Raw genomic sequence first — 14,663 nt, 5'->3', positions numbered from 1 at the left:
AAATGTTTCAGTTCCTTCAAAGAAATTGATAAGATCTTCTCTCTCTGCAGCCCAAAAGTTTATAAATCCAAGGGCAGTTTTGTAACACTGGCTCTTTTAGCTGTAGAAATGCATCAAAAGGAAGAATCTTTTTTTATGTTTTTGTGTTCACAAAGGAATGTTGTAATTTTTATATGAAGTAAAACATAAAAGGCTAAACAGGTTAGTCAGACTTTTATTAGCAAAGTGCTTTTCACCGGGAAATATTTGTACAGTGGGTATCCTCTAGGGTTTGGTTCCAGGACCACCTGTGAATGTCAAAATCTGTGGATGTTCAAGTCCCATTGAATACAATAAAATAATAAAATGATGTTCCTTATTGTAATGACTGGGCCCTCCATTCATTTGGGGACTTCCCCTGAACCGTAAAGGGTTAATCTGGGGGGAGGTACATGCTAATGAGAGCTGACATCACATGCTAATGAGCTGTGACATCATAGCTGAGGTAAGGTCTAACTGACCAATCAGAGAGTAGGACCGGGAGATTCAAGAACATTCCTTGAGTAGCCTTAAAAACCCTTTGTGGTCTTTTGTCTCTCCCTCCCTCTTCTTGGGGGAAACCAGATGTTGTCTTTGTTCTCTGGGCAGCTGGGGAACCGGCTGTGAGGAATGCAGGTGGAGTTGGCAAGAAGCCAGCTCCCTGCATCCAGGAAAACTCGACACGAACTGCAAATCTCCATCACTGTGTGAGTAGCTAGGAACGGTGTTTCTAGTGCGTCTAGGTTTTGTTATGTTTATCCAATAGCTTGCCTGACAATGATACTTTTAACTATGCTTCGTACATGCAAGGCAAGGAGGCTTTGCATGAATGATATCTTCCTATCCTCTCTATTTCTTTAAATAAATATCTTTCTTTAAAAGTATCTGCTGTCTCTCTCTGCTCCTGTACACGCGTCTTAGCTTCGGCTACTGTTTAAAACGGTCTAAAGAGACGCTTTGTGCCTAAGTATACAAGTAACGCTAGATAACACCCGCTGCGACCTTCCCACCTCCACGCCGCTCTATTTGTGGAACATAGGCCAACGAGACGTAGACTCATACTCTAGGCCATAGGTACACCCCAGGTAGCTAGCCGCCGCATTAGCCCATGAGGCTGTAGAGGGTCCTCATTGAGAGCGAGGCTAGGAGCCAAGCACGATCGGGGACTAAGCCGAGAAGTGAATCCCAGAAGTATTCAAGAGAGTACATCAATCAGCTCGGTGTGATGAACACTCGAGATCTATCCTGGAGCGCGAGATATGTCAAGTGAAGGGGACGCACACTGGAGCTGAACAGGAGCCATGTCACAGGGCCTGGCACGCATACAGACGTAATATATTTGGTAAACATCCCCAGCTCACTGCACTATACAAATGGCAACATCAAGGTTTGCTTTTGTGGAATTTAATATAATATATTTAATATTTAAAGCTGTAGATGGTATGTGGATATGGAGGACCAACTGTATAATATACTTTTGACAGAGCTGTCAAGACCTGTGAAATAGGAGAGCTTAAATGATCTAGAACTATATTTTTATCTAGCTATTTGGACTCTTTATCTCTAGACCTACTCTAACTTCTGCATCCACCAAAGAAACCTTCGACATATACATTATCAGTTAGGCAAACTTCTATATGTAATATGAACGTAACATATTTCTGTCCATGATTAATCAAGTGTTGGTCTTCTTTGATTCTCATAGAAGTACCACAGATAAATGATTCTGAAAATTATAGTTATTCATTCTCATGGCCTAAATCCAGTTTCAGTTCCAGCTAGAGTAGACCATTGAATCAGCTGGAATTTGGCAAGTGAACCCTTACGTTCTGTTGTTGCACTCTGTCTGCTCTAGTTGGCAAAATAATTGGATTTAAGCCCGTCTTTAGTGAATACAAATAGCTGACTGTGACTGCCCTGAATTTTGTTAATCTGCAGATCTGGTAACTATGTCACAGCATATTTTTCTAGGTTTCTTGCTGATAGCAGAAGAGAATTAGTCAAAATTAAGATTACAATGTCCATACACCTATACTTTCATCACTTTAGAAGATACACACTTCAGATATGAGTGAGATACTTCTCTCATTCAAGTTCTCCTGCTCCTGCATACAAATTTCTGTTATTTCCTCTCAGTAAAAACTTAATGCAGGCCTTCATTCCTGCTATCTCTTTACACCAGTTTCTTCATAATAGCGTTTCTGAACTTGGTTTTGTTCCTAATACTGATGCTATGTCCTTAAGTACTTGTTTCTTGCTATCTAAAAGCATTGCTGTCTCGATCTTTAAGTGTATCTCCTCTCTCAATGCTCTATGCAAGACACCTGCTTTCCAGTCTGGTGTCTTTTTCTTGTTGCTGTTGTTGTCATCATGCACTTTCTGTTCTGCTCATGACACCCAGAGCACTCTCTGCAACACTGTTCTTCTACGCTATTTCTTTCTTCTCTTCCAAGCCTCCTCTCAAACTTTCTGAGCTGTCATTTATTCATATTTCTTCCTTCTTGTCAACTCCCACTTGATTTTCTTTATCTCTATTTGTATTAATAAGCCAAATTCTGTTACATTGTGCCCATTACCACAACCAGGCCACTCTTTCCACTGTTTTCGATCTAATGTACATTGTTATGCTAATGGACAGGAATTACCTCTGTGCCTATGATAACAAAGGCAGGGAGTGCACTTTCTGTTTTGAGTGAGATGAGAACAATTAACAGGAGTTCTTCAAGAGTTTGCTTTGGTAAATGTGCTTTTGTTCCTTCAAAAACCATTTTCCTTCATTTACTGCTGCACTTAGAATATATTCTTCAGTATTTGAAACAGTTGCTGTAGAAGATGAAGGGGCCATGCCTTCTTCTTTGTATTGCTAATTGCTTATTTCTGATTTCAGTAATTATAACATTGTCTTAATGTCCTGAGTTTCCAGTGCTCTCAGGTGTATTTTCAATTGTGTAATAAATGCTCCAGGGTGTTTATACAGGATTTATAAAGACTTATTATAGCTTAATCTTCAGTATCATCATCCTCAACATAACATTGAAAAGAATGTTATCTTAGTAAGTATGAAGGTCATTCATTTGTTATTCTATTTTTTTCTTGAAAGACATTTGCCAAAATATAGTAGAGTGCTTCCCCAAGTAGAAGAGGCAATCTGTTTCCTTCTTACAAACCCCCATGCATCTTTAAAGCATGCTCCATTTGGTCAAAGAAGGTCCAATCCGCACTGCAGAAATAATCTAGTTTGAGACTGTTTTAACTGCCCTGGCTAAATGCTACGGAATTCGAGTTTTGTGAGACATTTAGCCTTCTTTGTCAGAGAGCTCTGGTGCCATAATAAACTAAAATTCACAGGATCCTCTAGCACTGAGCAGGGGCAGTTAAAGCAGTGTCAAACCGGATTATTTACGCAGTGTGGACTGGACTGAAGTCTCCAGAACATCTTTTATTTTTGTTTTGTTTTTTTATACCAGGGGAAGCTGCACAGGAGGAAGGGAAGAATATCCCAGCACTAGTGTACACATAAAATTGGAGGTAGCATGTGGAATAAAATCCATAATTATTTCTTTATTATCCAGAACAATATTGTCAGTGGTTTGAGCTTAGTGAACAGCCGTAGTATCACCATCATAGTAGAAGCTGTTTTTGTAGTTTCCATAAAACTGTAGGTGACCATTGGCCTGGGGCAGTATTTTAGATATGAATAAGGAAGAGGGCATTGAGATATTTGATTTTGAAGATGATGAAGACTGGAAAAAGAAAAACCCAATATAAGTTATGATGTGTTTTTGGTCTTTATACTATTGACAACCCTGTCATCCTATGTGAAGTGTTTTTTGTTTCCTTGTTTCTACTAATGTGTACATATGGATGCTTCTGTTGTTTTATTTCAAGGCAAAAAAACAAATTGTGTTGTGAAAATAGAGGAGTCAATATACTTCTGTGTGTTACATGTGCAGTATATGTGAAGGGTCATCTTGGAAGCTAAGCAGAGTTAGCTCTGGATAGTACTTGGATGGGAGGCCACCAACAAATACCAGGTCCTTTCCTTTCCGCGGAAAAAACTGGCAAAACTACCTCTGAGCATTCCTTGCCTAAGAAAACCCTATGAAATTAATGGGGATGCTTTAAGATGACATGCTACTTCAAAGCATGCGCATGCATACATCTGTATAACCCTCTTGACATTCTTATACATGAAGAGAGCTAGGATAATGAAAATTAGCTTGACAGTTTTATTCTTAAATTAATTCTTAATTTAGGTGCTGCCACAATTTAATTTGCAGACTTGTTTTTTTTCCAATTAAAGTTGTTGACAATATTCTAGTTTGCCTCCCTGAGGTTCATGAAAATAGTTTTCTGACTGATAGAGGCAGATATGTGTATAAAATTCCAGTATACATTTTAAGACTCGAAATAGTTGCACTCCAGGGAATATGTAAGGATTGTAGGAAGAACAAATAGTTGAAATCTTTACAATAGAATTGCTACTTTTTCCATTCTCTAGAATAAATTAGATAAAATGATTGCTATTTCAATTATGAGTAGGACTGAGCAGGTTTGTCAATCTTTCTTACACTGATGCCTACCTGAACCTTGATTTTGAAATTGTTAGAATTTTCCCTGGCATAACAACAGACTGTTTGCTTGCAACTGTTGTATGAAGTATTATGCAAGCATAATGTAGCATTGACAATTAGGTGTCAGAGGTATTTTACATGGAGGTACTCATAATTACAATATAATAGATACTAGCTTGTCTGTTCTTTAAAATCCAGCTATTTTTAGACTGTTTAGAAATATTCCTACACTACATAGAAAATCCATCTGAGCTAGTTACATAGTATCCAAGAATGTGGGGCTACTTCATAATGCCCATTTTTTTCATAGTCATCCTAATGGGTATTTCATTATCAACGCCTTTTCAACATGAAAAATTCAAACTAATAACAGTTTGTTCACGGCCACCTAATGAATTCAAAGGAAGCTGGAGTGCATTTCTATTCATTTTCTTTCTGGGAACACTTCACTAAAGAATAAAAACTCTTGGAGTTACTTAGAGACAGTCACAAAAATGTATGTGGAAATACCTGTTATACTTATTGCTATTATATGAAAGCACAATGAAGGTTGTCAGAAGTATGTGCAAGGAAGATTTTTCCCTTCTGTTGGGAGCTTGCACTTAATTCTGATATGTTGTCTAATTGGCACAACTGCTCTTCAGGTTAATTGTATTTCAGGAAACTTCAGAAAGATACATTGTGGCAGTAGACATGTGTTAAAGTAATCTTGGGTTTTGACAAAAAGTGTGTTTTTTGGAGGAGGTAACATGAAATTTCAAATACCTTCAAAATTCAACATTTCTAGAGTTCTTTTTTGCTCTTTGGAATACTAATCCAAAAATAATTGTATTAAATATATTTTAAGATTGCCTAATGTACTGTACAGTCAACCCTCCATATCCATGGATTTTTTATCCACTGATTTAAACATCTATGGTTTGAAATTATTTTGAATATATATACATTACAAAAGGCAAACCCTGATTTTGCCATTTTATATAAAAAGATACCATTTTACTATGCCATTGTATTTAATGGGACATGAGTATTGACAGATTTTTATATCCACGAGTGGTCCTGGAACCAAACCCCAGCAGATACCAAGGGCACAATGCACTATCCAACTTAAATGTTATTAATAAAAATTAAAAACTACATTTATAATAATTTAACCAAAAAAGTACAGTATGCTTAAATGTGCAAGTAAATAAAATTGTTCTTTAATACTTTATAAAAGGTACAATTCTACATCAGGCGAATTGCAAGTCTTGTACAGTCACCCAAGGTCTTTTTAACAGTGTCCCTCCCAAAAATTCTCCTCCAGTATGCTCCCCAATTCCTGACAATTGACCATGCTGTTCTGCAGTAGAGTACCGTACAGTATGGACAAAACAACAGAAGGTTAATATTACAAGAAGGATTTGTCACATTAATGCAATTATCAGTTCTCTTCAAGTGTGAGAATGATATGTGTTAAGGAATATAAATTCTCACTTGTCTTGTTCTTTTACATGGAAATGAGAAATTGCATAGTTTTCCTCCTCATAGCTTGTTGATATAGTCTCTTAGAGAAATTTTGCAAATACTCTTCCTTAGCAGAGAGCATTGTGTAATTCCCTCAAGCCACCTAAAAGCATGATATTATCTATTATTTGTCTTGAAGAATGTGTCATAGGAAAGCAAACTATTTTAATAAACTATCGTAACCCGGAACAATGATTTCCTATGGGATTTTTTCGTATCCCGAAAATTTCGTAACCTGGGTATTTCGTATCCCGAGGTACCACTGTATTGAAATTTCAGTAAACAGACTGGTGGATTCCTGACATCCTTCTCCTACTTTCTCCCTGCACCAATAGACTGTTTTGATATTTTTATGATTCTCTGATCCTCAGTACTAAGAATATGTAATTTTATAATAACAGATACTATTAAATTCTTTCATGCTTGTATAAAAAGCAACCTGACTTTAGAAGTAGCACTAGTAGCCTATAGAAAACTTATTCACCAAATCCCAACTGCATCCAGTTGAGTGCTCTTTAGTTTCCCAAATGAACTCTAAAAGTACTGTTCAGATGTTTGTAATAACTGAAGTCCATTAATCCAAATCACTGTAATATTTAATGTCTTTTTGGCACAATATGAATACTTAAAATGTCTGTGCAAAGTGCTGCTAAACAAGTTGTTTTCACTGTAGCATGTTCTGAATTGTACTACAGGGATTGACTAAAATATATCCATATGCAAATAAGGATTTTTATAACAGTTTATGAAATAAAAATATGCATCTAGTGAGTAATACATGAAAAGACACACAAGAAAAAAAGGAAATTAAGAATTGTTAATGTGAAATGATCTGAAAAATCTTAGAGGTAAATCTCTTTCTAACTAAAAATGTTGGCGTAAGTATGAGAATAGTTCCATGTATTTGACTGCAAGAAACGTATAAAGTGTTGTTTACGTAAAAGAGAGTGCATTCAGTTAGGTCAGATCAGTAGCCCCAACCATCCTTACCTGTAATACTCAGTTTTACACACACAGCCTTCTTGTCTCACACAGGGACAGAACAGACCACCGCAAAGGGGTGGCTTGAAACCACCCCTGAGAAAGCCGGATTGGGCCATGGCAACCATATACTGCAGCCCCAATCTGCCTTTATGCCAGCTCAAAAAGAAGTGGCAAAAAGCTGGCTTTTCCCTCCCTGCCTCAGCTTTACTGCACTCCGACAGCATGCAGTGTCGAACACCTCGCTGCTAGAGCACCCAGAAGCCAGCTACCATGCGTCATGGGCACACGTGTCGTGCCTACACCACATCCCCAACTGGCTTTTCATGCCGATCTGTACTGGCCCATACTCATACAAATGCACACTTATCATGAGATGAGATCCCATTGTATTTCTTCAGGACCCTGCAGACCAGCTAATTGGCGTTTGGAGTACACTCCCATTTTTCTGAACCCCAAAAGAGAAGAATACATATTTCTAAAAGGGACTATTTCAAACCTGAAGTGTCCCTTAAATGATAATAGTGTTATTCACCACTACCTAATTTCCCAGCTTCTGGTGATGGTATTTACCTTTATTTTCATCTGAAATATTTTTGGTTTATTACACTGAGGTGAAGGAGAGTGAAAAGGCCACCTAGACACCCAAAAGTTGCCCATGCATAGTACAGAGGGACAAGATTGGTGGTGGGGGGGGGGGTTGTATTCCCTTAGTAATCATAGTAGTTTAATTTAACTTTTACTTTACAGATGTGTTTCGAAGTATATGAAAATAAAGGCTTGGAGTAAGAATCAAATATGCAATGAGTATTTACATGCACTTAACTAATATTTAACTTTAAAAACCTACTACATTCAGTTGAATTGTGATACACAATTTTTGTTACACAGTCTTCACATACCTGAAAGATCATTGTAAACTTTATCAAAGCTTTTTAGTTCTACATGTGAAAAATGTATGCAGTGTATGTGTTTAACCATCTAATATAAACAGTGTTGTACTTTAATTTATTTTTGTTTTTTATAACCAAGGTTTTTAACCAGTTAAAACCACAAGCTAAAAATGTGTAATTGTGAGAAGTTACATTTTAGATTAGCTGTATCCTCATATTACTAAAAATGCTTGTCTGAAGATACAAATTAGATTATCACGTTCTTGATGTTTGTACTCTGTTTCACAGTTTAAGAATAATTAATCATAACAGAAGTTAAGAATAATTTTAAGTAATCAGACCAGTAGTCCACTGACTTCAATTTCCTTGTCCCTTATGAATCTATTACTATATATAGTCAGCTATAAGTCAGTCTCATGTATAAGTTGAGGACAGGTTTCAGGGCCAAAATGATGGATTTTTATATGACTTTTGGATGTGATGAGGCTAAAACTTAAGAACATGTAACAAAGGCTGTAAAGGATATCCACTTGTCCTTGGTTATCTGCAGCTGGACCACTTGTCTCCTCACAGAAGAGGAAGAGACATGGGGGTGGCTGCAAACATTTGTGGATAGGTGGCATGCACCCTTCTTCCTCAGCCTGGTTGTCCCTTTGGGAGGCAGATGGGTTGGGGAGAGATTTCAGGGGTGAGGCTCCCTCTTCCTCCCCCTCCTCAACCTGGTTGCCCCTTTGAGAGGCAGACAGGTTGGGGAAAATGCTTGGAGGAGACAGCCAGGTTCAGGAGAAACTCGAGGGGCAAATGCCTTTTCTTTCTCCTTCCCACCCTTCCTCCTGCTCCTCAGCCCGACTGTCCCCCTCAGGAGACAGCTGGGCTGGGGAGGATGCTTGAAGGGCAAGCCATTACCATATTAGCCCGTGTATAAGTCGACTCAGGGGTTTTGGGGGGTCAATTTTGGGGGGATAAATAATTGTAATGAGATAGAATTGTTTGTGTTCAGCAAGGGGGGCAGGGGTTCCATGAAATGTTAGTTCACTTGAAAAATGTTGTATTTTATTGCTTTTCTCAGAATAAGAACTAACAGGATACATAACATTTAAGCTTTCATATGTCCAAAGACAGAAAGGCTAACAAACATTGATTACTGGTGCAATAGAAAAACTCCTTTTAATGATGACAGCGTTTTCAGATTGGCTGATCTAAAAAGGCATTGAAGACTAAGAAGAAAACATTGCTGTCATTAGGACTCTTACAGATAGCAGAAATTTAATGTATAAAACTGCAATTCAAAAAGAGGAAATAAAAAAGTGATGTGCCACATAGGCCTGATACTTCATTGAGTATCATGTCCGTTCCAGCTGGATACCTCTGTTTGATGTGAAGCAGCAGTCATTCATGAGCTTTGCACTGATGTACAATAGGTAAAGCTCCCATTTGCCATCACCAGAACCAGCTATAGGTAGCCCATGTATGACCCTCAGGACTTCTATGCAGCTAGCCTTCCCATGGAGGTCCAGGTTGCTTCAAATTCTGCTCCATGCCACTATGATTTTGTGGTGGAAAACAGTGTATGAAGTGAATCATCCCAGTGCACTATAACTCCTGCAGAGTTCCCCCTCCCCCTCCAAAACCCAGAAGTACAAAGATGCATAGAGAGTGTGTTTGCATGTGTAGGAGTATATGTTTTGAAAAGGAGGAAGAGAGGATTCACTGTACACATATGTACATAAATGTTACGGCCTTCAGGAACAGAAAAATTGACCTCCCTTGGCCAAGACTATGGCTGATAGCAGTAACTGAGAAAGGTGGACTCATACTCAGATTGTGAGGCTATTTGGAAAGATTGCAAGATGAGTACCAGAGCTGGTGTGCTAACTGCTCCCTCCCTGTGAATTTCCTGGCATTGTTGCTAACAAAGAAAAAGCTGTTTTGGCGGAGAGAAGGATAAATGTGCATTGCAGGTTGTTTACATGAAATCCTTTTTAAAATTCTTTAGCTACTGCTTCTTTAATTCTTAAGATTCATGCTACAGTGCTGTGTGGCTATGATCTATCCTTTTTCTTCTCATAATGTTTTTGGAAGAGCTTTACTGTAGTTCACAAATTTATAAATATTTTAACTGCTATTTCACAGAAGGAAGAGATGTTGACATGGGAGAACTGGTGGTGATATCTTTTGTGAGCATAATATTAAAGGATTGCTGTTACAGCTTTAATTGCATTCCTCACACTGGTGTTTTAGATGTGTGATGGCATTGTTTCCTTCATAGTGATAAGGGACTGGTTTAAAAGCATACACAACACAGGTATGCATGGTTATAAGTAGAGCCATTTTCAAAGGACATCAGGAGATAGTATTTCCTCCCTGAATTTCCAAAAACAAAAAAAAAATTCACTGAAACCTTATCAACTTTGAAAGATGTACATATACCATTAAACCTCCTTTTACACTGTCACCATTTTTGGCATAGAGGAAAGATATACAGTATCCTGAAAGAAAAAGGAAGGAAAGCTTTCCAGTCTCACTTCCCCACTTATTCCGTCTGATCGTATAGAGCTTAGTGCTTATATAGCAATTGTATGCAGCTTAGTACAGGAAGCCTTTTGACAGCTCATTATCTGACAACTTGCTCTTTCAGCATTTGCAGATTAGGGACAGGTTCCATTAACCCAGTGAAGGGCCTGGTCTTTCATCCGTTCTTCTTGCCTATGGAGGCTTGCTTGGGATTGTCTGTGCATGTGTGTGCTTCTTACAAAGTGAGATAGGGTGGGAAGGCACCAAGTGAACTGATACATTTTGCAAGCTGTACATGCAGGCAGCCCCAAGCAAGCCACCGTAATTCCCTCATGTTCCCTACATGGGTTTTGCTCTTTCTGACAGTGATGTAGTCCCTAAACTGTGGGATAAATATGGGCTTCCAGTATGCATAAAGCCCTGAAGGGCAAATATGCTGCCTGTGCTGCCATTGATTGGAAAAGAACGTGCACAGTGGGGGGAGAGAGTTACTATAATAAGGGTGCCATATAGTAAATGAATTTTTAAAAACAGGCTTTGGACATACCTAATATTCAAAATATTTTGAAACTTTAAGTTTCAAGATTAAATGGATTCCCCATGGATACAGATAGAACTAACAAGCAGCTCCACTGCACAGTTGTATAGAGTGTTCCATTTTTAGCTAAGATTCTAAATAATGTGTGCAGCACATTGCTAAATGCACATGTTGTGTACATTGGTCCTTTGGGCTAATTTGACCACCTGTTTTTCACCACTGTTAGTAACATCTATGCACCTTTAGTGTTTTCTTTCCTACAAAATCTACCTGTTAATTCTGACGCAACAATGACTCTTCTGTTTAATCCTTTGGCTTTTGGTGAAATTCTAGTTTCTGGTAAAGATTCGGCTTGTGTTTTACTACTCTCCACGTTCTCCTCAGCCTGGCTTAGTGTTTTCCTGTAACTAATTTGGCTTGTTCAAATACCGTGTGCTTCCTGCTCCCTTTCTATAATGATATATTTGTCCTCTTTTAAGAGATGTGAAGACTGCAGAGCTAAATTGCCTGGGAGCGGAGTCACTTGCAATGTTTTCTGTGCATCAGAGAGGTCCAAAGCCATTTACCCCTCAAGTGTGAAAGAATAGGGAATCGCATTTGAACCACAACACCTCTGGAACTTGCATAGTTGCCCCCTACAAAAAAAATGTTAATGGGAGGGAAGCATCCTTTTCCCCAAAGCCACTCTTACCTCCAAAGTCATCTTTGCTTATTCTTTCTTTCTTTCTTTCTGTCTTTGTAATTTTTTTAATGACATTGACCCATGATAAGAACACTGTTTTAATCAAGACCACTGTCTTTGTCTCTGTTTGCAGGGGTCACAAGCGAAAACTTGATGAAGATGATGTTGCCAGTGAATCCAGTAAAGGATCCAGCAATGAAGATGAGGAGGGCAGCAGCTCAGAAGCAGATGAAATGGCAGCAGCATTGGAAGCTGAACTGAATGATTTCATGTAACCTACATATGGAAGGGAATTTGTATTTATCTGTTTTCTTTTTTCAACCATTCAGAATCCCAGTGGGAGAATTTCCCATCCTCTCCCATATATTATGTATATTTTGCAAAGCAACATAGGAGGTCATAACATATTATTTTACAAAATCTGAAATAGAAGTTTTTAAGGTGTTTTACTAAAGGAATATATTCTTTTTTAAAGGAGAAGTATTAAAGGGGGACTTGGTGCGATATGCCAAAGACAAGTTATGAGCTCTGCAGAACCTTCTTATGCAAGAGAATAGTGCAAAGATTTGCAACTAAACATTTTTAAATTTTTGCCATGATGGCTTTGTGTACCAAGCTTCATAAAAAAAAAAGAAGAAGATGTAAGGAATATATTGCATGGACTGGGATATGTTTTCTTCTAAAATAGAAAGGTTTTTTTTAAAATGAAAGATCAATTTATATTTTGTATAGGAACTGAGAGTGCTATATGCAAGCTTTGTGAACTCTGCACTTGACCTACCTGCCACTTGCTTCTAAGAGGATATATGATTGGCTTCCATGTTTTTTAAGTTACTTTGTGGATTAGTTGTATCATTTAGGAGACTATTTAGATTTTTTTCCCATTTAGTTCTCTGCAATTGCAGTTCTTTCACAGGTTACTGTGTGCATTGTTGTACTGCCATAAAACATTCATTTTCTGTTGTGTTTTGAAGGAATGTGTGTAAGCTAATTCTAGATAGAATTTTATTTCTTTGAAAGAACAGATGTAAAGTTTTTGTACATTCTATTTCATATTTGATCTTCAAAACAATTCTTTTCATTTAATAAAATACATTTTGTAAGCTCTGTTCTCAGTTCATGAGTTGCAGTGCTAATAATTCTATTTTGGTTGCTTTCAGAAGATAAGATGTACCTTTTTCAAAACTGTAACTTCAGCGAAATTAGAAACATATTTTGGAATGGGACCAAAGTGTTTTTGATGGAAATTCTCTTCAGGGCTTATAACTATCCCTTCTTTTAGGATTGTTAATTGAATTGACCAGTAATAACTTATCAGTTTGATCACAACATTCTTGTTTAATATGTTTGAACAGGTTATACTTTTATTGTTTTCATCCCTGTGATTCAAGTAGCATTTTGGTGGGTAAATGGTTTTGTTTTGTTATTATCCTAAAACATCAGCAAATGGATTAGTTGTAAGCACTGTCTTTGAAAACTATGCTTGGGGGCCAAATTATAATTTGCCTTTACACAGGGGATCTTGTCCTAGTCCAGTGGAATGTAGACTTTGACCTTTGAACTACAGCTTCCATAATCTCACCATCAGCCAGCCTGGCTGGGGCTGCTGAGAAAGGAACCCAGCACCATCAGGGGTGGGGACATAATGTTCTCCAGGCGGAGCTAGCCCTTTAACCTTGAACTCCAGCAGCAATAAACCATCAAAAGTTGTATATTTGCATTTGCTTGCCTTCATTCCTTGTTTTCCCCTTGCCTTCCATACCTCTGTCTAAAATTAGATTGTAAGCACTTCAGGGCAGGGACCAATATGCTGCTTATGTTACCTTGTAAAGCACTGTGTATGTTGATAATGCTATTTAAATAATAACAATGTTGCTTTATCAAGCATGTATAGAAATGTTAGTTCTTTTTGTATTTTTGAACAAATGTATAGGTGGTGTGAATATATAATTAATCTGTGCTGACAGCATTTGTAAAACAAGCATAGCTTCTGTCAGTGAAATACTTGGGTTTATCTTGATTTTAGACTTGATTTTAGATTGCTGCACAACAGAGTTGCCATTTACTTTATTATGCCATAGTAATTCACTTCACATAGTACTACACAGAAAGTGCAGAAATCTCAGTTACACATCAGTAAATAGACTGATGACTTAAAATAAAAGAAACTAAAGGAAGAGGCAAGGTAAATATAGACTGTTGAAAAGTTCAAGGAAATTATTTGAACTTGATATTAGTTATCAAGGAAATGTTTTCTTTACCCCTAACATATGTATTTGCTCTGCATTTTACATTTTATACAGATCTGTAACCATCCCGATAAAATACTTTTGTGGCCCCATTATTCCCAACTGACTATAGATTGTCTACTAATTTGCCTTTTAAAATATCTTTGTGTCAGTGAATTTGATCTGACAGTTTACTCTCCATCTCCCACTCTCTTTATAAATAGACATCATGGTGTTCCTTCTACACGAAGATCAAGAAAAGCATCAGCCCAGGTCATGAACCAAGTGTAGGCAGACATGCCGTATCATCTGCCAAGATTGCATATAGATCCCTTACATGACCTTTGTTGCCAATTTATTGCTGAACTGAGAAGCAGCTTTAATCGTACTTGGAAGAGCTATGAATAAACTGCATTTATAGATAAATATACCATTCAATGAATCTCTCATCCACACCCCCAATAGCTCATCTTTTTCTGGGAAGGCTGTTAAAAGGATTTTTCTATACGCTGGTTCTATGGCATAGGAAAATTACATCATAGTGTAAGGTCTGTGGGGACTAAATACCCCAACAGCAACAGATCCTATTTGATCTTGGAAGATAAGGAGGGTCAGCCCTGGTTAATACTTGGATGGGGGACCACCAATGAATATCAGGTGCTGTAAGCTATACGTCAAAGGAGGAAAATGGCAAAACCACTCTGTGTATTCCTTGCCTAAGAAAATCAT

General features: G+C 37.7%; 1 protein-coding gene across 2 annotated transcripts in view; it reads left to right on the top strand.

The window, feature by feature from the left end:
• The window catches only part of CTDP1 (CTD phosphatase subunit 1), a 77,253-nt gene extending 62,923 nt beyond the window's left edge, over positions 1 to 14,330 (top strand). Inside the window, exon 13 of one of the 2 annotated variants that reach the window (XM_042462889.1) lies at positions 11,840 to 14,330. In XM_042462889.1, the coding sequence (XP_042318823.1) occupies positions 11,840 to 11,981 (142 nt within the window). In that variant the 3' untranslated portion in view covers positions 11,982 to 14,330. The remainder of the gene's footprint in view (positions 1 to 11,839) is intronic. The other variant, XM_042462888.1, reaches the window with a different exon arrangement.
• The last annotated feature ends 333 nt before the right edge of the window (positions 14,331 to 14,663 follow it).

The sequence above is a fragment of the Sceloporus undulatus genome, chromosome 4 (genome assembly GCF_019175285.1).
Source record: "Sceloporus undulatus isolate JIND9_A2432 ecotype Alabama chromosome 4, SceUnd_v1.1, whole genome shotgun sequence".
In the NCBI taxonomy this organism is placed as follows: domain Eukaryota; kingdom Metazoa; phylum Chordata; class Lepidosauria; order Squamata; family Phrynosomatidae; genus Sceloporus; species Sceloporus undulatus.
Note: the sequence above shows the minus strand (reverse complement) of the source record. Positions and strands in the feature narration are given on the sequence as shown.